Below are 23,202 nucleotides of genomic sequence, written 5' to 3' on the forward strand. Positions count from 1 at the left end.
ATGAATCTAGGATTTCTATTCTAATTAGAAAACTTAAGTCATTAAAAAAAACACCTGAGACTCTAATTAGTGAAGTTACTAAAGTGCCTGGAGTAAAACTAGCAATGCCAGAAGAAGGCCTAATAGCTCTGTTTGAGATATATACATATATATGTATATATTAAAGATGGGATGAAAGGGTAATTACAAAAGCAGTTTATTAATTTTGTCAAGGTACCAAGGAGACAATGGGGTTTTCATGAAATGTGGCTTCTTAGAGATGATAATATTTGATCCTAGAGTTAAACATGGCTTTAGAAATGTAATTCTTCCTGTTCTTTATCAGAAAAGGAGAGGGACAGAAAGAAACAGATTTCTGACTAGTGGAAGCAAAGCATTACCACAAAGAAAAAAATATATCCCTAGTATGACACTGCATTTGGCTTTATTAAAGTTATCCATGAGCTGTACAAAAAGCAAGCATGTCGGGCTTTAACGAAGTTCTATTTCTGATTACTTTGACTGTAAAGCATCAAACTAGAATGGCTTAAATTAGAAAGAAGTTTAGTTTTTTGCTTTTTTTTCTTATTCAATGAGAGTCTAGAGGTTGATAGTCCAGAGCTGGCTGCCGTGGTGGCTTCGGTGTCCTCCGAGCCCCAGGCACCTACTATTTCACTCTTCACCCCAGCACAGGGTTTCTCTCTTTAAGGTCACCTCATGTTCCAGGATGGCTGCTGGAGCTCTGGCCATTGCATCTCTATTGCAGCCAGGAAAAAAGAGAAAAGGCAAAAGGGCTAAAAAGATTCCCGGCCTGCCGAGGTCAGCTCCATTTCAGAAGCCTACCTGGAAGTCCCACACAACAATTCTGCTTATAAGTCAAGTCTAATTTACAAGCAAGGTGGGAATTTTGGTCTCATTGACCATGTATCTAGCTTAAAACTGGGAGGAAAGAGAGATGTTTGGGATAAGCTACTGACAAGCTATTGGGATAAGTCTTTTCCACAGGGAATCTTCATTTGGCTTTACTGTACAACTTTAAATAGTCAGGATTTTTTATTTCATTGGAATCTGCTAAATTAGTCATTTATTATCAATCACTAGTGACACGGATTTGAAACAAATAGGGCAGAGAAAAACTAAGATATACTTACGAATGCACACAAACGGTTGTTAGCAGAAATTCAGGGCTACTCAGGATAAATACCTAGCTTCGCAAGTTTATTGCTTACACAAAACAAACAGCATTACTCAATGTTAGAAAAATAGAGATGCGGTTTGAATCCGTCTTCTTGATGGTCAGGTGCGTGCGTCGTCGTGTAGGTAATTATTGGAGAGCCAGGCTCTGAGGATGGACTGGCCAGGGAGCCAAGGGCTGTTGGCGCGAGTGGCATTGTGACCGGGACCCTTTGGCTTCCACAAGGAGAAGCCAGGCTTGGTGCCAAGTGTTGAACACATTGTCCCATCGATACAATCGCCCTCAGAGATAACGTCCTCATTTTAGATGTTAAAAAGTGAGGCTCAGTTTAAATAACTCTCAAACCATTCCTTGGTGTACCTTTTAGAAACAGAATACTGAATCTGATATACCGTGAATCTGAGCCATTGTTGGAAATTTGCAAGCAATTTAAATACTAGCTTTGATTTCTCTGTCTTCTAGACAGCATTCTCCTGGTTTGGGGGACGGGGGTGGGGAGGTGGGGAAAAAGTAACAAGAGAAAAGGAGAGTCCAGGCTCCAGAGCCTTGAGTTTGAAGAGTGCCAAGAATGAAAGGTTCTTTAAGATGCCAACAGCTCTATTCAAGGGCCACTTTTCTCACCGAGAATGATCCAATTCCTCCCACCGCTCTTCTGCCCACCTGGACCACATTTCAGAATACACAAGAGCATAGGAAAGGTAAAATTCAAAGGAGCCATTAGGCTTTCTGAGAGAGGGTTTGTCAAGAGAAATACTGAAACCACTAGATCCACTGAATTCAGACCATTAGTAGTTTCTTTTTTTAATTCTATGGCTCTTAATATTGATGTGGTAGAAATTCAGTTACATTGCCAAGTCACTCTCTTGATTCTCTCTGACTCTGTCTGTACAAAGACAGGATGGTTGAGGAAGCACGAATTCTTTTTGGCCACCTAATGCCATTCCGTAAATGACTGTTTCAGGGCTTCTCTGCCTGAATTTGTATCCATATTGCACTTGCAGCATTTAATTGGGTCCCAAATGCTTAGTTTTCATCTTGGGGGAAATGTACTTACCTGCATCTAGCTGATTACGTGTTGTAATCTACTTCCTGGGCAAGTGTTACGACAAACATGTAACAAAGTCTGTTGTGAATCCAACTACTTAGCCACAGGGATTCTCTTACTGAAATCGTCCAAAGGAAGGCTTTTGTTGGTGTTCGTACACACTAGGTAGACCTTTGTTTGAAATAGCTAGCCCGAGAGTAACCCATGTGTTACTTGGGTTGTCAGAGGGATGCAGACCTACAGTGTTAGTGGTTGTTACAGCTCAGCCTACACAGAGGCGCGTCACCCTTGCAGCCAGCCTGCTCACATCCAAGGTCAGGCTGCTTCCTCCTCCCAGTCTTGCTAAACGGCAGAGCTGCCACAGCCCTCGAATGGGTAGGGAATTAGGGGTCTTATTATTGTCTGAGAAATAGTGTCAGGCCATCAGGATTCAAATTGTACCTCGGTATGATGCGTCATGTAGTCCGCCCCAAATCTCCATGTGTAGCATTTTGTAGCACTGACAAGAGCTAGTTAACAGATTTTTCTTGTGACCTTTTTGGTTTGTTCTTCTACGCTACAGGTATGATCATATTAGTTCTAATAGAACAGAAATAAGACTCAGCACCTGAGAAAAGATTGCAGGATTACTGTGTGTGCGTGCTTTCTTGTGGTCTAACTTAGAATGTGAAAACAGATACTTTTCAAATCTAGCAATAATGTGTCTGTGCATGTGCATTTTAAAATATGCTTTTAAAGGGAGACTTTCTGAAAATGGAAAATGGCAGTGTATCACACGTTCAGAAATCTGGGACACAGCCAGCCCAAAGAAATTGGGATGGAGGCCCACTCTTGTTGATTTCCATTTCCTTCTTTCACTGTCAAGAAACTTTGGTCGTAGGTATCAGAATACCAGATGGGTAAACCCCCCCACCCCGGCACACACACACCCCAAATTAGAAGTTTAAGGGAGATTGGAAAGAAATATTAGAATACTTGCATCTAAAATCAACCACATTGTTTTGTGCATGATTTTGTGCTGCCACTTCAACTATCTGTGGCAGGTGTGATAAATTGGCTCAATAAACACCAATTCCAAATTCCTTCCTTCTCTTTCTTTACTCTAGAAGTGAGAAAACAAAAATACTCCATTTCCCAGCCTCTTTTGCAGCCACATTGGTGCATGATACATAATTCTGGCCAAAGAGACATGCGTGGAAGTCTCTGGAGAGGCCTCTCTTCCCTTGTGTACCTTCCCCGTCTTCTTCCTTCCTTACAACATGGGCATGATACACAGAAGTGCAATAGCTACCTTGAGAGCATGAGGATAAAAGCCAGGAGGTCAGGGTGGCTGAGAAGGAAGACAGACATGGGCCTACTTATTTAATGATACCTTGGCACTTACATCACCTCTGGGTTTCCCACATCCAGACTTCTCACTACGTGCGAAAAGGAAACTCCCTTCCCGTTGAAGCTACTGTTTGTAGCTTATATTGTTACTGTACTGTTTCTGCACTTGAGCCCCATCTTAAGCAATGTCCATTTCCTTTTCATGTGGCAGAGTAGACGGAAGTGTTTGTCAGTTTGTAGAAGACATGTAACAAGTGTGGTATTCTGCATCCTCCGTGTTATTTTATTTACTTTAGACTTGTCTCTGTCCCACCCTGTTTTAAATAAAAGCAAAAGGTGGAATTCCATTCAGAATTAACGGTGTCACTCTAACATTATTTCAGTAAGTTTTGTGTTCACATACTTGGCTGAGAGCCCTGAATATAATGATGAATGGGATGAGATCCTTGCTTTTAGGGATCTTACAACTAGGGGAGCCCACACATACATGTGTGTTGTCGATAGCATGTCGTAAATGCTTCGATAAAAGTCCATGGTGCTATGAGAACATAGAGAAAATCAGTTAGCTTTTACAAACTACCCCAAGCTTAGTGCCTTAAAACAACCGTCACTTACCTCGTGATTCCGCAGGTCACCACTTTGGGCTGCTAACGTAACAACTGGGCATTTCTGGTCTTGGCTGGGCTCCTCGTGCTGAGTCGGCTGAGATTTGGGGGCTCAGGATGGCCTCAGCTGGGATGACTTGTAGTCAGTCTCTCTTACTTCAGCCTGAGCTTACTGACGTGGCACCTGGGCAGCGTTCCAAAAGAAAGTCTTACGTTTGGAACCAACACATCGTCACTTGTGTCACTTTCTATTGACCAGAGCAACTCGCCAGCAAAGCCCAGACCGAAGGGGTGGGGACAGACTCCACCCTTTCATGATGAGAGAAGCTTTTCAAGGTCATGTCACCAAGGGGCATGAATACAGAAAAAGGTGAAGAATTGGGGCCAGTTTTGCCATCTACCACAGGGCTATGAGCCAACACGGGAGAGCTGCAGCAACACTGTTCTTAAAGGAGCTCATCGCAAGGTTTACAAATTCAAGGTAACAGCCTGCTCTTTTTCATGGGCACTTCGTTAAAAAGTGACGCCACCCGTCGTCATCCGTTCTGGAATCATTTGCCAGTATTGCCAGTTTCTCCTCTTTCCTTATCTTTTGAACATTTTAAAAATAACCCATCAGAAAATGTTGCTCCAAGGAAGGAAGAGTTGCATGTCACAAAGTGCAGGACTGAAATAGTGGTTGGACTTTCCTTTCCTCCAGCGTTTCTCGTGGACCATTCGCGGGGGTTTCTGTTCCCTCAAGATGCTCCATGAATAAAAGATGCCGTGAGATGGTCAGTTTGGGAATCACAAGGAATAGTGTTTCTTAGAGATTTGCTGTGCATAGTACGAATTAAGGCTCTGGGAAGTCCTGCCATTAAAGTGATTTCACTTTCAGTGTCATTAATTGGGTTTTATTGGTGATAAGGTCAAAAATTATCGGTTTGATTTTTATATGGGCTAGTAGTGTCACTATGTATTTATTTTATTTTTTCATAGCCATCAACATTCCCAAAACTGCCCAGCCATTGTGTTCACATTCCCCATGTATCTTAAGGAACAGAAAAATAGGACAGATGAGCAGGGTGAGCAGAATTCCGTGATGATTGGTTTCATGGAAGCAAAGATTTTTGTTTTTTAAAGATTTTAATTTTTTATTAAAATGGCTTTTTAAAAACTATCAAACAATATATACCTTTTTTTTTTACTGTTCAAACAATTTTTAATAATAAGGAATATTCCTACAGTGCTGACTATATATAACCCCAGGTACTGTTCAAAGAGCCTTGCCTAAACTATCATGTTTAATCCCGCAAGGAATCCTATTCAGTCATTAATGTTCTTCTCCCGTTTTAGAGATGTGAGGCAACTGTTGGGGTACAAAAACATCTCCACTCCACAAGGAGGGAGTCATTATTCGGCAGTCTGGTTCCGCAGTCCATGCTGTCCACCCCCACACTGTTCTAGAATCGCCCATCTAAGCAGAGTGCTGTGGACAACACTCTGTTTTAAGTGAAACATGTATTATTTCATGTTTTGATTGACATATATTAAAAATTGTGTACGATGGATCGTTCAATCGCCCCAACTCAGTCTGTGGCCTATGTTTCTAGTAAACGGTCCCTTAGTGCCTTAGATTGGAACATGTTTTAATACAGACAATGAAAATGGCGGAGATGCCTTGTCCTCTAATATACGTGACGGAACCATCTCCCAGATCTAGAATTATGTTATTTTGGCGATAGTTCACCTCCTAGCAATTCCTGTTTTACTGTCTTGGACAAAACAAGACAAGCCTTTATCAGATTTTTGATAGTGCTGAAATGTCTGAAAGATATTAGCATTCAACTTTGAATTTATCAGATCTACCTTCTCAAAGAAAATCTTGGTGGAAAACTTGTCTTGGGTTTATATCAAACAAAATTTTATGTTTTAAAGGAAGAAAATACACTTCTAATATTTGATTTAAATAGCATTTACCTGCCACAAATCCATGCTACCACTGGACAAATCATGTCTAATATTTTACCTGATATTGATGGAGCGGGAACCTATGCCGAACGAATATGAATGAAGATAATTTTTAATTTTATGTTGTAAAGGGCCTTATAGGCATTGAAACAATATGGCCATACACAAAGCAATGATTCATCGAAAGTCCAGCCTGTGAGATCATGTGCACAGTTCTCCTTTGTTGTTGATGATGATGATTTTAAGGTGATTTGACAAGATCGTTTCTCCTACACCCCATATACAGTATGAGATGATATACCATCTAATATATCAACAAAGTTTGGAAGGGATGCACCTACGCATCACACATCATTGCTTTGTGTATGGCCATATTTATGTACATAAATAAGTAATTTCCACCTTTTTTGTAAGTAGGAACTCATTAAATCTGGCCATAAGAAAATGATCAGAGAACAATACAATCGATGCAACGTGTACTACTGCAGACTGTAGGGTTGACCGAGTAAGAACAAACTTAGCTATCACGATGACATTAAAGTAACAGTAATTTATAATTAATAAACAAGAATAGCAGTGTATGCAACCTATTACAGTCTCAAGACAACACAGATAAAAGCCACCTTTCTGAAAATTATATAATTTCTACTACCTGTGAGTACCTGTTCAGTGTGGGAACGTTGATTGCAGTGTCGGTCGGCAGGGTGTGAAGCTAGAGTTCTTGTGCAGTTTGGGGTCCAGTTTGGAGAAGGGCACATTGCTTGTGTGGTATTGGACCCAGTAATGCGTAATAACATCAATCTGGTCATGAGACAAGCCCAAATTACACGTCCCTCTATACAGTATCTGAGCAGTGTTCTTCACAAGTGTCAAGGTCGTAAAAGACAAGGAAAGCCTGAGGAACTCTCACAGAGGAGCCATGACAACTAAATGCAACATGGGATTCAGGACTGAATCCTGGAGTAGACAAAGAACCCGAGGGGGGGGGGGGGGGGGATCTGAAGAAAGCCAAATAAAGTCTGTAATTGACTTACTACTAGTTAGTAAGGTAACATTGTTAACTTGTACTGGTTTTGATAATTCTACGGTGATTATCTCAGATGTTCCCATGAGGACAAAGAGGGTGAGGGATGTACAGGAACCTCCTGCTATTTTTGTCCCTTTTCTGTAAATCTAAAATGATTTCACAATACAAAAAAGGACTTTCATTTTGTCATGTGTGGACATTCTGCAAGAGCTTAGCGCTCAAGAATATATATAAAATCTCGACGGAGCCAAACTCTTCAGCATGTGTCTCTCCACACACACTTTTCTGTTCTAGCCATACTAAATCATCTGCTGTTTTTAATTAACTTCTTTTAGGAGAAGAGGAAAGGAATACAGTTTTTGTATGTATTCCAAAATATTTATAACCAACATAACAACTAGCTGTGTACGTCTCCCTTTATGAACACCTCATTTTGCAAAGTAGAACAGTGCAGTGACTCTCTTCCAGGGGTATTTGTGGTCTTTTGTCCCCTTCCACCACCACCAAACAGCCACCACTTGGAGATGCTCAATGGAATTTACTGTTGGTAATCCTGTTTTATTATTTCGCACTTTTCCACACTCGACATAAATTACACTCTGCCATATCAAAAACAAACTTCTTTTGTGCCCCACATACATGTTTAATTCACTCTTTTTCACCACTGTGTATAGATTTTCACTGTACGAATACCCAGTATTTATCCATTCTCCTCCTAGCAAGCATGTTGAGAGTATTTTTGTAGACAGAGTTTAACTCGTTTAAGTATTTACTTATTCAACAAAATCAGGGTTGTTTTAATGGTGGTTCATTTTCTGAGACCAAAGAGATCTCTACACTTTCTGAATTCCAGTAACACTATCTACAACTTTTAATGTAGCATTTGTGCCCTTCCATTGTAACTCTTTTCCTTGTCTCTCTTTTGAGATGGAAAGCCACTTGAGGAGGTCGTTCCCCAAGGTGAATTACTGGGATAATAAGGAGTTCATTTTGTTGAGTGAATAAGTAAATACTTACATGAATTACACTTTGTCTGCATACAGATCTTGGGTGTATTTGTGTGTATTCCCTTAGTTATACGGGGTTGCCTCCTGGGGACTTTTCTTTGTTAGAAAGATTTATGCAATGTGGGCAAGTGGCCACCGAGGTGGAAATGTGCAACATAAATAAGGCCGAAAGCTTTATTTTGAGAAATTATATGCTAAGTTTGCAAGCAACACAGGTACAGGATTTTTGTGTTTACCATCCCAGGGGAAAGTTCGACAAAATCAGTCGTATTTTTACCGGCATTTGGCTTTACACAGCAGACGGGAGCTCACTAATTTGTATTACAGCAGAACTCTTGCCTTTGTGCCTCACTCTTATTAGAAACTTAATATTTGCTTCTGATCAAATTTTGTATTTGTACGCAGAATGGAATTGCCCAAATTAGCTTTTTCTTTAAAAGTATTTTATTTGGATGTTGAACTTCCTATGTATGCAAAACATTATTTAACAGGTTTCACAACGCTCTTGCCTATTTTATTTGACTTCTACAACAGGTTAGGCAGATATAAGCAGGGCTAGTAACATCCCACATTTGACAGCTTAGGAACACTGGGCAGGAAGCTGCGGGAGGTTGGAGGGCCTGCTCAAGGTCACAGAACAGAACCAGAAACTAGATCTTTCAACCTGGTGCTGGCTCTGTCCGGACGTTAACGTTTCAATGCTGAAAATAATTGAAAGTATTAATCAAGACGTTATTGCTTTGCCAGCATTTTAATAGATAATTCAGTAACATAATACTCACTTGACAGTTCATCATAGTAATATGGGCAGTTTCTCATTAGTGTTAGTGGTAGATTAGTAAGTGCTCTCTTTGTTAGAAGGATTCAAAGAAAAGCTTAAAGCAAACATTGCAAAAGAGCAGGTCGTGACTGGCGTATATTTTAAAGGAAAGGAAAATCTTATAAGTGAAACTGATAGGACGGGGTGACACCGCCTAAAGTTAAAATATCTGAGAAGACAAATGACTTTTTGACAGCTTGCGACCTACAGATGAATTAAAACCTCTCGGTATATAGACTAGGGCAGTTGATCACTCAAATTGCAATTTTAAAAAATGCAGAAGGAGTACACTTAGAATATTGTCTTCATGTCAGAAATGCACTTTCGTGCTTGAAAATGATAAAAAATTACAATCGATTCCTACAACTGTTCTGTTCATCTTTATTGATCAGGTGCAAGAAAGATAAATCGCAGCCCAAATAAGATTATAGTAAATGTTAGCATCGTCGCAAACTCTAGGTTGATAGAGAGCCATTCATCATCTCAAATGGTAACCTGTCCATTGCTCCAGCCACCCTGAGTCGGCTGTCTAATCACATACCTATTGATTTTATCTACATCCAGCAAACCTGGATGTGACTGTCACTGGACAACCCAGGTTGTTAAATGCAGAGGGGTCACTGGTGTGAAGAGGATTTCATTTTCATTTTCTCACCAACCAACAATGATTTATGAAAAAATAAACCACCCCAAGTCATGCATGTGAAACCTGAGTGATTAGGGAACAAAGATGCACAAAAGACCACTGTGTTGCATTATGTTCTTTTGTCCTGGGACGCATTTTGCAGGATATTTCATTGAGTCTGAAGGCACCTGGGCTTGGTCATTGAGGCCACCTGTTGCAGTAAGACAGGTGTCAAAGTAGCCAGCCAGAATGGATAATTTTTAATTTTGCTGCCTGAGGAAAAACGTTACTCTGCTATTACAACTTGATTTATATTGCTTACGTGTTCATTCACGTAATAGTGGAAACATTTTTTTTGTAAAAATTATGTAAATCCATCCCCTTGTCCTTACCGATTAATTGGTTATAAATGTTGATACTCTTGTGGTCACGTGGAGGTGATTGAACACATTCTACTCAATAAGGAATCCATCTTGAAGATAAAAATACGGTGTAAAGAGAAACGATCCTCTAATTTCCTAGGTTGAACACTGGAATAATAGGCAAATGTGATATGTGTGAATTTCATTATTTGATCTCAAGCAGTCCTTTGATCTTGTAGGGGTAGATTCCAAATAAAGGAGGTCTAAATAATCCTTCAAAAAATACGTGAGGAATTTTCTCAGAAGGATAAGATAATGATGAATTATAAGTATGAAAGTTTACTCTATAATTATGACTTGTAAACCAACAACTGTACTATTATTTAAGTGGATACTTCTGCATGTATTTTTATAAGTACCCGTACCACTTATGCAAGACATCTTTCTTCTCCTGCTTGAGTGGCTTAAACAATATCTTACATAGTTTTTTTTTTTTTTACCATTGTACATCTTGCATGCGTTTTGTCCTCTTGGAAAGTGAACAAACTCTACCATCGATCTATATCCACAGAGCTCCGAGTTCTACAAAGTCACCACTGAACAGTACCAGAAAGCTGCTGAAGAGGTGGAAGCAAAGTTCAAGTAAGTTTTTAATAGTATTATCAGTATTTACTCTTCTTGACAAGATGAAAGTACAACTTTATTGCATTTTGGACAGAGGATAGTTACGTAGCTCTCTGGAAAGCATGGAAGGAGTTTTCATCGGTTGAGATGGATCCATGTTATCTGCTATAGTGGAAGTCAAAGGCAAGGCAAAGATACTTGGTGAAAGTTTGTTCCCACTCGATTTTATGAACTAAGGGGACATTGAAAGCAGTAATACTAGAGTTTTCATTTGGAATAGTACGTAAGATAGGAGGCCCTTGTTTATGAAGGGCATGTTAAATTGCTACCTCTATTAATAGAAACATAGAAACCACTCACTTTTGTGTAATAAAATGATGGACGTGTCCAAATTGGGGAATCCTCCTTGCTCATGTTTAAGCGGTTTTCATTTCTTCACATGTACCTTGAAAGCATTTAAATCTCAGCGTTTACCTGACCCTTGATTATGAAGGTGATGTTAAATTGCTGTGTCTGTTAATCCTTGAAATGTTTAAATGAAGGTTCTGTAATTGATGGATCAAAGTTTCCATGACCCACAGCCCTATCCTTTCCCTTTGCTGCCAGTGCTCACGTGAGGTAAGAAGACATCATTCAGAATCTTCCTGAGTGTATAAATAGCCCTATTGGGTAACCTCTGTTAGTGGCACATGTGCAAATTAGCCGAGCCAAAAAAAGGTGTTGTGACAGATTTAGTTGAAAGATTCATTGGGTTCTGCCCTCCTTCCTCGTGCACATTTATAAGCATTTGATAAAATGATTAAACCCAAGGTGGAACCTTACTACTTTCTGCTATAGTGCAATTTTTGTGGTAATGAATATTAGTGTTATTTTAATGTTGATTGAAAAAAGTTTTGTGGTGTTTTTTTTTTAAAGATGGTTTGAGGTATATTTTTAAAACCTCCAGTCTTCGTTAATGAATTATTTCTTTAGGGGCAGCAGGAAGAGACCTTCTAAGACTGGGGCACATATCTTAAGAATTTAGCTACAGAATTGGATGTAGACTTGATTTTAAAAGATACTTTGCACGTGTGTTTTTATGATTTTATCTTTCCCTCTAAGGAGAAAGCTTTTTAAAAACTTTGTCTCCGTACTTTGAGAATCTTTGACTTGGTACCGTGGGTAATTCTTCATTGTAAGAGAATAGCTGTACAAATACCTGCAATTGGAGATAAATCGAAGGAAGTTGATACTGAAATCATCAGAAAGAAAGTGATATTTTAGACACGGCTTGAAGAGTGTTGCTGGAAAGGAAAGCTATTCAGAAGAAAAATCACGTTCTATAGTCAGTGGGTGACGAAATAGTCATGGTAATGTAAAATCAAAAATATAGTCAATAATAACACAGTTACGGTAATAACTAGTTTTAGTGCCAGGTGGGTACTAGTCTAGTCAGGGGGATCACTTTGTGAAGTGTCAAACCACTATACTGTACACATGAAACTACTATAAAATCATATTGAATGTCAACTATATTGAAAAATTTTAAGAAGTGGGGAAAAGGTGAAAGGGAATAAAATTTCCAGGTATAAAACAAGTCATGGGGATGTCATGTACACCCTAGGGAATATAGTCAATACTATGGTAATAATTATGTATAGTGCCAAGTGAGTCCTAGTCAGGAAGATCATTTTTTAAATTATACAAATGTCTAACCACTATGCTGTACACCTGAAATTAATATAAAATAATATTGAATATCAACTGTAATTGAAAAATTAAAAGGGGAGGGGAGAAAGTGAAGGGGAATAAGAGGTCCAAATTTGCAGGTATAAAACAAGTAAGTCATGGGGATGTAATGTACAGCATGGGGAATATAGTCAATAATATTGTGATAACGTGGTACGGTGTCAGGTGGTTGCTGGACTTAACATGGCGCTCACTTCTTTAGGTCTATAAATGTTGAATAACTAGGATGTAAAAGAAAAAAAAGAGCAATGGTTTGACTCAGAGAGACTAGTGCAAGAGAAAGTTGGAAAGGTCAGTAGGGTCATTCATTAGCTGTTTGGCTAAGAAATTAGTCTTCATTTAGCAAGACATCTGTGGAAGGTATTTGACCAGGTGAGAACCCTGATTTCTGTGGTCCTTTTGGAATATTAACCTGACAGCAGATGTGAGGTTTGAATATACTTCCAGAAGTACCATGCCTTAGGACTTCAACATATGATTTTGGGGGGGCACAATTTAGCCCATAAATTTGGATAGAAGGGTCAAAGCAGAGTTTAGCAGATTGGAAAATTGGTGCAAGCTAGATTTTATAGAGAGAGGTAAGTCTGGTTTTAGCTGAGAGGAATCTGTCTTCTGACGCCCTGCCCAGCTGCCATGTCATTTAGCCTGGGCTAGCCTCCTGGAGAAGGAGAGGCTACATGGAGCACAAAAGTAAATGTCATGACCACTTACCTTCTCCAAGACAGCATGAACCTGTAGGTTAGACTTACTTTCAAGCAGAGCCTCAGCAGCATTACCTCTCTTACCTTTATAAGACATTATTCTTTATTAGATCCTACAGGGTATAATAAAGAACTTGGTGTGGGGACAGAGCCAGGAGAGCAGTTTCCAGGCTCTCGGCCTCATGTGGAAAGGTGCTGGCTCGGTTATTAGATGACCATCGGCTATGACTAGTTGGCCATCCGCTGTTATCGGTTAGCCATTGGCCACTAATATAACTGCCATGGCTACTCTAGGGGGTGGGTTGGTTGGCGGAAAAGCTGACAGCAGATTGTGGAGTCTGCTTCCGGTGTCTCCAACTCAGCCACCAGTGAGAATATAATGGTCTGACTCCCCTATCTATGGCTACGTGGGTGTCCTTTTTAACCTCACCATATCCTGCGTTCTTGTGTGGGGAGCGGGACCAGAGACCCCACACGACACTTGGTATACTAAAGAGTTTGGCCTTTTCCATAGAGAGGTCAGGCCTTTGTGCCCAGCTTCTAAGGAGGTAACCTCTAAACCCTTGGAATTTCTCAACTGATAGAAGTGTCTCATTAGACATGATGGGCCTCTTGGGCCCTGTGGTATCAGCCCAGCCTCTGGGGTAGAGGTGCTGGAGACTCAATTCAACCACTGCCTATGATTGACAACCAGAGGCAGTCAATCAAGCAAGCCTACGCCTACCTATGTGATGAGGCCCAAATGAATCTGAAGGTTAGACGATCTTCTCCGGTGGATCGTACTCTGTGCCTATTGTCACACATCGACACTAGGAGGACAGCACATCCTGAGGACAATGGAAACTGCATTTGGAACCCTCCCAGACAGACTCTGTCCTATATATGCTTTGGCTGATTCTCTATCATTTTCCATAATAAGTCATAGCTATGACTTCAATAGCTTTTAGCAAATACTAGTTCTTTTAGCGAATTATCCAAGTGTAGGGTGGCTTGGGGAACCTTTGAACTTCCAAATGATATCAGAAATGAAGACAGTCTTGGGGACTCTGCCCTCAGACTTTGTAGTTTGGCTAACTCCAGTCCAAACTAAAACCCAGGCTTTATATACTGCGAAGGACTTTTAAGAGCTAGTTTTTCAGAGAGTAGCTTTCATTATAGAATTCTTTTTTTTTTTCCTAGCTACTAGGACCTGCTAGACTAAGCTTCCTAGAATATTGTATTTTCATTTGCAGTGAGTTCATTAGTTTCTGTGACAGGGATAGTGCTTTGGCTATAAGAGAAGCTTTCCATCTTTGAAGGCAGAGATTACTTAGTGGAACTTTCTTTCTCCTTAGAAGTTTGGCCGTCTCAGATAATCATGACAGCTTCAGTCTTTTGCAAGGCAGTGTAGGTCTTTCTACTGCATGACAGTGGATCCTAGCAATCCCTCTTGGGCAGCGAGCACTGAACAACTTAAGAGAAGGATTTAGTTAAATTTCTTTTTTTTTTTTCCCTGGTGGAGGGATTCATTTGGGTACACCTCAGTTACAGGAGGTGGAAGCTTTTTAAATGATAATTTTAAAGGTGATATTATATACCTGCTCGGGAGTCACACTTTGAGTTGACGCATAATGAAGTCCGGTCGCATGGATGCATCCTGCCATGATAGCTAATGGGATTGTTTTAGGGATGCTTAAATATTAACTGACTTTTCAGTCCCTCAGTTTATAGTTTTGGCAGTAAACCATTAAACCATTAGATTTAATGGGATTTTTTCCCTCCTTTATCAATACCTCGTTCGTTCGTAGAGCCCCTGTGTAACATGCCCTCTGCTGAGTTGTGAATATGCAGCTACGAAGGAGACAGGTAGCGTCTCACCAGCATGGAGTTCATCGGAGGAGAGCTAGAGGAAGACAGAATTTTAAAATAGAGCTTTTGAAAAATCCTAAGTTATCTCATCCTACTGTGATGGGATAATTGCGTCCCCAATAAATACCAAGTTATTAAAATTGCTATTTAACTTTTTTTTTCCAGAGGAATAAAACAATTTGGAGATAAAGAATTTGTGCTGCTTATTTTCCTGCAATAACTTTTTCCCCACAATAACTTTAAAATTTTAGCTATAAAACTGAGTAAATCCAGCATTTTTTCACATGTAGTTTTTATTCAAAAGATAACCTTTTCTGTTCCCAATCCAACGAAAACAATCATTATTAACACTTCCTTCCACCTTTATCACCCTTTGTTATTATCTGTTAAATAGAGCAACTTGTAGTGCCAGTTCCTAGTTTATATGGTGCTAGTATCAGGATATAGCTCAGCTTACTGAAAATTATGTTGTGTATTAATCCTTATTTTCTACAATTATAGGTAGCACAGGTGTTTCACAAGGTTAAACGCTCAATAAATATGATATTTTATTATTTTCATTAGATTGTATATAATATAGATAATATATATTGTTATATTATTATTTTATTATTATGTCCAACTCAAGTTATGAAACTATGCACCATAGGAGAAATTTCTTTGTTTTCAAATTCTAAATGATGTTGAACCCTTCCAAAAAAAAGAAAACATTAGAAAGAGTTCTTACCGTTAGGGAGCTCACAGTCCAGCCGGGAGACAGCATATAAAGCACTTGTGACAGGAGGTCACAGTAAGAGATGTGTCAAAGCAATACGGACAGAGGGCCACAGGGGCCCTATTTCTCAGTCAGCATCAGAATCAGATCTCTTAGGGTGGGTTAGAGCCAATATACCACACCTACCAGAAAGGAAATGTTGGTACCAGAGTACCATGTACACGAATGTTTTAAATTATAAAAACAAATATCAAGTAAATGTAAGGCAAATATCAAAGAAATATAGACTATTTTATAGGCAGTGTAAACCTTGGGAAGACAATGTAATCTCAAACAAATGAGAAGCATTTGAAAGACGATTGATATTTCCTTTTCATGCTGTTCTTTAAATAATGAAGTAGCCAGTTTCTACCTTCCATATGGGGGAGAAAACACACACATACACACACACACTTATATGTGAAGTGACATAGATGTGTTGAAAATATTTTTGGAATGCTTTCATTAGAGGTATATGAGGTGCAATCAAAAAATACGGTGAATGTTTAAAATTATATTTTTTTAAAGTATTACAGTAAAAGACACATTGCCATTAATCCCCATCACTTTGAACGTACTTATTGTTCATGCCACTTTTCTGAAGCAGTTCTGGAAATCCTCTTTCCTGAGTGTCTTTAGTTACGCTGTCGTGGCTGCCTCAATGTCCTGAATCGTTTGACTTTGGGGAAGAGCCAGAAGTCACACGGTGCCAGATCCAGTGAATAAGGTAGACGAGGATACACCATAATGTTTTTATGTGACAGAAATTGCTGTGCCAGAAGCGATGTGTAACACGGAGCCTTTCCATTGTGATCACAAAATACAGTGAATGCTGCTGCCGAGTGCCATCCAATGGAAAGGCAGGGATTTTCAATATGGGAAGCGGCACGTCAAATCTTAGTAACAGTGTGTGACAAGTTTCAACTTGTTCGATGCAGTCAGTCAGGTGTGAGCTATGGTTGAGAGAAGGTGTGTTTTAAAGTGTGCCGTAAATCATCCTCCATCATGACAATGCTCCGTGTCACACATCGCTTCTGGTATATGGCAATTTCTGTCAAATAAAAACATTACGGTGTGTCCTCATCCACCTTATTCACCAGATCTGCCACTGTGTGACTTCTGGCTCTTCCCCAAAGTCAGAATGATTCAGGACATCGACGCAGCCACGACAGCACAACTAAAGACACTCACGAAAGAGGACGTCCAGAACTGCTTCAGAAAGTGGCAAGAACTATGGGATAAGTGTGTTCGGAGTGAGAGGGATTAATGGCAATGTGTCTTTTACTGTAATTTTCTTTTTTTAATTCAAACATTCACCATATCTTTTAACCACACCTCGTAACTTTTCAACTTGGCTTCAGTGTCTTTGAAAGGTGGGGCCCTTGTAAAGGAGAATGATTTTGTGAAATCACATGTGAATAGTGGTAATACTCCTTTGTGTGCCACATTGTAGAAGAAGTTTTCACTTTTATCCTTGAACAAAGTGGTGAAAACCTGACTTACAAATTTCGGCTCATGGCAGAAGCCGAGGTTATCCTTATAATGTATTAAAAGATTAGTTACCCTATAGAAGAAGTTTAGGTATTTTAGAGTACCTGAGGAATGCTATGCAAAACACTTACAGGTGAAATGGGTTTTGTAAGTATTACTGTACCTGTATTCAAAGGTTTTCCTTTAACTTTAAAATTCTTTCGTTTTATTAAGGTTTCGCTTTGACTGACAGTACTGTTTCGTTTCTTTTTTGGGCGTGTGATTTTAATAGCTATACAGTACGTCCTCACTTAAGATCGTGGATAGGTTCTTGAAAACTGCGACTTTCAGCAAAACCTATAATGAAACCAGTTTTACCAACTAAGCTATTTGATATAAATAGGAGTTCAATTCCTACGGCCTATTTCTCTGGTCAACAAATTTCTAAAACTAAAAACAAAACAAAACTTTTAAATAAAGACCCCAAACACTTCTAATACTAAACATTTGAAATAAATATGACCTATATATACATTTAAGAAAGATTTGATAAAAACAAATAAGACAATGATTTTCCAACCCTTTTATCCCAGTTTTGGATTTCTTACCATAAGAAAGGCCAAGAGTGTGGGAGGCTGGAGCCTGTCCTGGTAGCTCAGGGTGAAGGTGAAACCCACCCTGGACAGGACACTCTTCCATGGCAGGGCCACTCACACCCTCCCACACTCACTCACTCGGGGGCAATACAGACACGCCAGTGAACCTCAAGTGCACATCTTCAGGATGTGGGAGGAAACTGGAGTCCCCTGAGAAAACTGCCACAGACATGGGGAAAACGTGCACATGAGACCACCTGTGGCCAGGAATCTTTTTTCTCATCGTTAGATTGTATTATTTTTAATTAGTATGTTATATATCATATATGATATATGTAATACATTGCTATATTATTGTATCGTGTCCAACTCAAGTTATAAAACTGGGTACCAAAGGAGAAATTTCTCTATTTGTATGGTTTCTATTATGTTTCTATTAAGTTCCCATTATAATGAAAAGACGTTGGAAGAGGTGCCGTTTTTTGAGGGCCAGCTGTACCACAAATGAGTTAGTAAAGCTGAGGGTGACATGCCAACGGTATCAGCAGGTGTTTCTCACGTTCTCTGTAATTATACACGTGGATCACGGACAGTTTGAAGCAACGGCGTTTAAAGATCCTGCTTAATTGGCTGTAAAATAATTAAATAAGGTTTTGACTGGCAAATTAATAATTCTGTTAGATACGTAAGCTGCTGTGCCTGAATGTCAGTGCGACTTTAATTTGGAAATATTAGATTAATAGAACTAATTGTACTTGAGGTACAGAGTTTACTCTGATTAATCGCCTTAAAACTCTCCTAGAAGTTTTAGTCAAGTAAATTTATGTTACTTGCCTTTATGCTTAAACTTTTAATTAAAACTTGGTTCAAAAGTTTGAGCGTTTCAGTGGTGCTACACTTCTTTCCAGTTTCTCCAAAGTGGAGCTCCTGCAATTTTTCAGTGACTCCAGCTGCCTTATTGAATATCGTGCCTTATCAAAAGGATAAAAATTATATACTGTTGTGCATGTATTTGTATCTGCAACTGACAGGGGACCCTGCATATCGTCTCTTAACACTTACTGAGTCTGCTCACAGCCTACCTCAGCGCTGCATGAATGGCTGTGATATCCCAAATGTACATGATAAATGTTTTCTCTCTGATTCTCATTGATCAATTTCTAAATGATCAAATGGTTTATCTCTGTAAGACACTAATTCACATCGATCAAATTCTAAATGACTGAGTTGACTTGGTTTCTGCTGAACACAAATTGTATTAAAACAACATTACTTGAACAGGCTGCCTTTTCTAATGCTGGAGTTATGTTACCAGCAGTTACATTATAACCAGAGTTATTGTATTATAAAGATGTCTCCTTCATAATGAAAAGTTTACACAAGAAGAAAAGAATGCGATATTACAGGAAGAACAGGGCTTTGGGCAAGGATTTGGGCTTTTACTAACTAATTAAATTCTACATTTGTATTGGGCCTTTCTTCCCCCATTTTTAATTTGAAAGGCTGTGAGCAGGAAATATAGCAGCTGCAGTGGTGAAATTTTATTCCCTATGGTCCTTGGAACCAAGTAATATCTTGATTATTTAGTAAGAGTCTTCATCATTGAAGAAGCAAAATTCTAGATAAAGTAAATCTATCTCTACCCTTTGTGCATAAGCTCTGTTACAATGGCCTGTTTATTAGTTTGGGGCGCTTTGTTGTATTTTGTTTTTTAAACATCAGCTCACCTTTGCCAGCTTTCACGGTATTTCATGTACCCTCTAGAGTCTGTCCTATAGTGTCGCCAGAGGAAGATTTCAATTCTAAAATCGAAAAACAATATTGATGAGCGAAGAATGTACTTTGTATATGAAGCTAATGGCAACTGCACATTGGTCTGAAACAGTCTTGGTTATTGAGAACACCCAGTTCCTCAGGCAGGTTATTTATTCCTCTTCTGACTTGTCTCTTCCATCTGTAAAATGTAAATTGTAACTGCCATTCTCTTCAGGGCATTCAAGCTCAGAAAGTTTAAAAGTTAGAAAAGAAAGACAGGTGTCATTGATCCTCATCTAAGAAATGGTCTAAAGTAGTGGTTTCATGCGATTCTAAGACACTGGCTGCCATTTTAGGAATGTTCTAGATGGTGTGGCAGCCCCTTCTGTACCTCACTGGAGAGTGTGTAGAGAGTAGGCTGCCATGTCTCAAGCTGTGACCCTGTCTCCTTCCATGTTCCCCACATCCCATCCGCCTCCAGCAACAAATTAGTTCTAAGGAGAGTGAGACCTGTTCTGGAACATACCTACTTTGGACAATATTTCTTACCATAGGTGTGTTTAATTGGCTCGAGTTGTGAAGAAACCTTAGGCAATTAATGCTTTTTAAGATTGGAGCCTTTCTGATCAGATCTGTCCAGTTAGTTGTTGCTTTTTATTCCTCGGGTTGGATCCCTAGACCTAGTCTACCTACTATTTTCAAAGGTAACATGCCAAGAAACTTTACCATCACTTGGGAATTAAGTTTCCATCTACAGCATTTCTCTACTTCCTGCCTGTCTTTCCCAGCATTCCACTCAATCCAGAGGTGTCTGCAGAAAGGGGCAAGGTTGGCTGGAACATAGGGCGCAAAGGGGCAAGAACTGGGGTTCCTCATGTCACAAAAAAGGACGCACCCGGGAGCCATCGCGTGAATATCTGCGGTTGGTCACAGTGCCAGTTTCCCTGTGGAAACCTGCTCGTCACTTCAGCAGTATGTAAAGGAACCTCAAGTGGTGACACACGCCACCACTTGGGTACAGATTAGCCACGTCCTAGCATAAATCCATGACCTAGAATTCTCTTCTCTGTCTCAGCCATGGCAGTCGGGTTTCTTTAAGTTGCTCTGGGCATTTTCTTTAACATAATCTATTTGTACTATGTACATGTAAATTATCCAAAACACTCTTGTTGCAGCCTTTGGGTTTGTGCCCATAAGCACCTGAATTCATGATTTGTTCTGTGTGAGATAACAAATCGTTCTATTTCCCCTCCAGGAACATTAGCATTGAACTTTCTTCTTTAATCAATACAATCCATTAAGAATCTAGCATACCCTACTTGGTTATATGAAATATTAATTGCACAGTGTTAGTTAGATAAATGCAGACTCTGCCAAAATGATGGCTTGTTTCTTTCCTTGTATCATCATGTTTTAAGAGAACATTTTTGAGTTCCAGGGTGCGTGGAATTTTGGAATTTGTTTATTGATCCTTGCTTATTTGAATAATTATCTAACTCCACAGCTCATGGTTCCTAAAAGGTATTTCTAACTGGGACTGCTAAGTTTTTTTTTCCTCTTGCTGATTCTTAATAGTGTTCATTTACATTTTTTTCTTTTAATTTTTTTTTTTAACTTTGATTTATTTTAAGTGCGTTTTTCCAGGACCCATCAGCTCCAAGTCAAGTAGTTGTTTCAATCTAGTCACGGAGGGCACAGCTCACAGTGACCCATGTGGGGATCGAACCCGCAACCTTGTTGTTAAGAGCTCGCGCTCTTAACCAACTGAGCTCACCAGCCGCCCCTTCATTTACTTTTTAAAGGATCCAGTTGGAAATAATTTCTTTGACTTTTTTTTTTCCTTTGATGTTTTCAAAGATGAGAAAAAATTCTTTTGCTGTTTTGAGTGCCACTGAACTACAGGTAGAAAGCTGGGAAGCTTACGGGGAGACCAATTAGAGTTACTTATTGTCTGACTGACCTGCCACATTTTAAAATGTCCAGGAAGACTTTAGGAGGTAGATTTTTAATCCTACCTTTGTGTCAGATTTACAAAGTTAACCATCTTAAGTCTTGAACATGGTTAAAAATTGTGTCAAAGAAGTTATCTGCACATATTACTCTCAGATTAGTCTCTGGGAAGTCGTATTGGTTCAGCCATACTGTGATACGTATCTCTTAGATTTTATCACTGCGTGGATTGGTAAACCCATTCCAGATGCTTTCAGTGCTCCCTGCTTTCAACCAAATAATCCACTTATAGGTGTATGTGATTGCCTATTCACTATGCCTGGGGTAAACCATGGTGCTAAAATTGCAACCAAACTTTCAGGATAATTGTATTTAAACATGTATTCCCATTGCTCGTTTGACTGTATAATTACCAAATCATCTCTCATGGTTTTAGTCTATAAGAATTCCTATGTCTGGCTCTTTTGATTTTTCTTAAGCAGTAATCATACAAAATATAAAAATTGATAACTTGGACCTTCTCATAATTTAAAAGTTCTGCTCATCTCAAGATACCATTAAGGAAATTTTAAAAATGGGCAAAAGACTTGAACAGACACTTCAAAGGAAAATAGAAGAATGGCCAAATTAACACATGAAAAAGTGCTAATAACGTTATTAGCTATCAGGGAAATGTAAATGTAAACCACTGGAATGGTGAAAATCAGAAAGACTGACCAGAATTCTCATGTTTTGTTGGTTGGGGTACAAAAAAACAGCAACGTCACTTTGGAAAAAGTTTGTCAGTTGAATCTCAGAAACATTATGCTAAGCATAAAGAAGCCAGATACAAAACAATACCTATTGTGTGATTGCATTTATGTGAAGTTAAAAAAATAGGAAAAATTAGTTTATACTAATAAAAATCAGAAAGTAGTTGATGGTGATAAGAGAGGGACTTGATTGGAAAGGGACACGTGAACTTTCTGAGGCGTTGCATTGTTTTCCGGATGGTAGTTACACAGGTCTATACAATTTTCACTACAATATGAACATTTAAGTTCGGTGTGTTTTTTTTTTAAATGTTAATTATAGTTAAAACATCCTAAATTCGTTGTTCATTAATTTTCAATAGGAAAAAATGCACCAAATATTGGGACTATTCAACTTCTAACTGTAATTTGTTCTAGGTAAAATAAGTTTCTTCAGTTTAATCCCAGTCTAAAGGAATTTATGATTTCTAATCCCATCCATAATCGAGTTTTTTCGTTAGAATGGGAATCCCTTAATCAGGGCTGTCCACTCAGTGTGTTTCCTTGCCACAGAAACAGGATTAATCCTTGCTTCATTTTTCCTTTTAAGAATGAGTCCTTTCCCCCCTTATTAAATGACGTTGGTCTATTATATTTTATCCTCCTTATTCCCTACAGTTTGGTGATAGGCCTGGTGAAGTTTTGAAAGTTAGTTTCGATAAAGGGGTTTTGAAGGGGGTGTTTGTAAATGAAACAGTTACACAGTAACACTGGTACTTTTTAATAGAGTAATCTTAGGCAGCCGTTCGTTCCTACTGTGTATCGAGTCCTGGCAGAATGCTTGAAAACGTGTAAAAGCCTGCATCTTGGCCCTTCCTTACATGTTGAAACGAAAGCACACATGTTCCCATGTTCAAGTGTCGCCAGGCATCCCTGACTTGCTCACATGGCTGCCAGAAGCTCTTCTCCGTATTTTCTCGTTCAGTGGCCAACAGTTACATGGCCGCGTTCCTTTTGGGAGCGTGTGCGTCTGAAGCTGGTAATCAGCTGCATCCCCTGGAAATTGATAGATGTGCTCATTAAGGGGAGTCCGTGCTCTTG

The 23,202-nt window shown here is 39.2% G+C and overlaps 1 protein-coding gene across 6 annotated transcripts in view; it reads left to right on the top strand.

The window, feature by feature from the left end:
- The window catches only part of CHCHD3 (coiled-coil-helix-coiled-coil-helix domain containing 3), a 250,867-nt gene that overhangs the window by 186,619 nt on the left and 41,046 nt on the right, over nt 1–23,202 (top strand). For all 6 annotated transcript variants that reach the window (XM_019751017.3, XM_074315354.2, XM_074315355.2 and 3 more), the window contains one exon: nt 10,516–10,586. In XM_019751017.3, the coding sequence (XP_019606576.1) occupies nt 10,516–10,586 (71 nt within the window). The remainder of the gene's footprint in view (nt 1–10,515; nt 10,587–23,202) is intronic.

This window comes from Rhinolophus sinicus, chromosome 8 (genome assembly GCF_057876585.1).
Source record: "Rhinolophus sinicus isolate RSI-liver-muscle chromosome 8, RSI-T2T, whole genome shotgun sequence".
Lineage (NCBI taxonomy): Eukaryota > Metazoa > Chordata > Mammalia > Chiroptera > Rhinolophidae > Rhinolophus > Rhinolophus sinicus.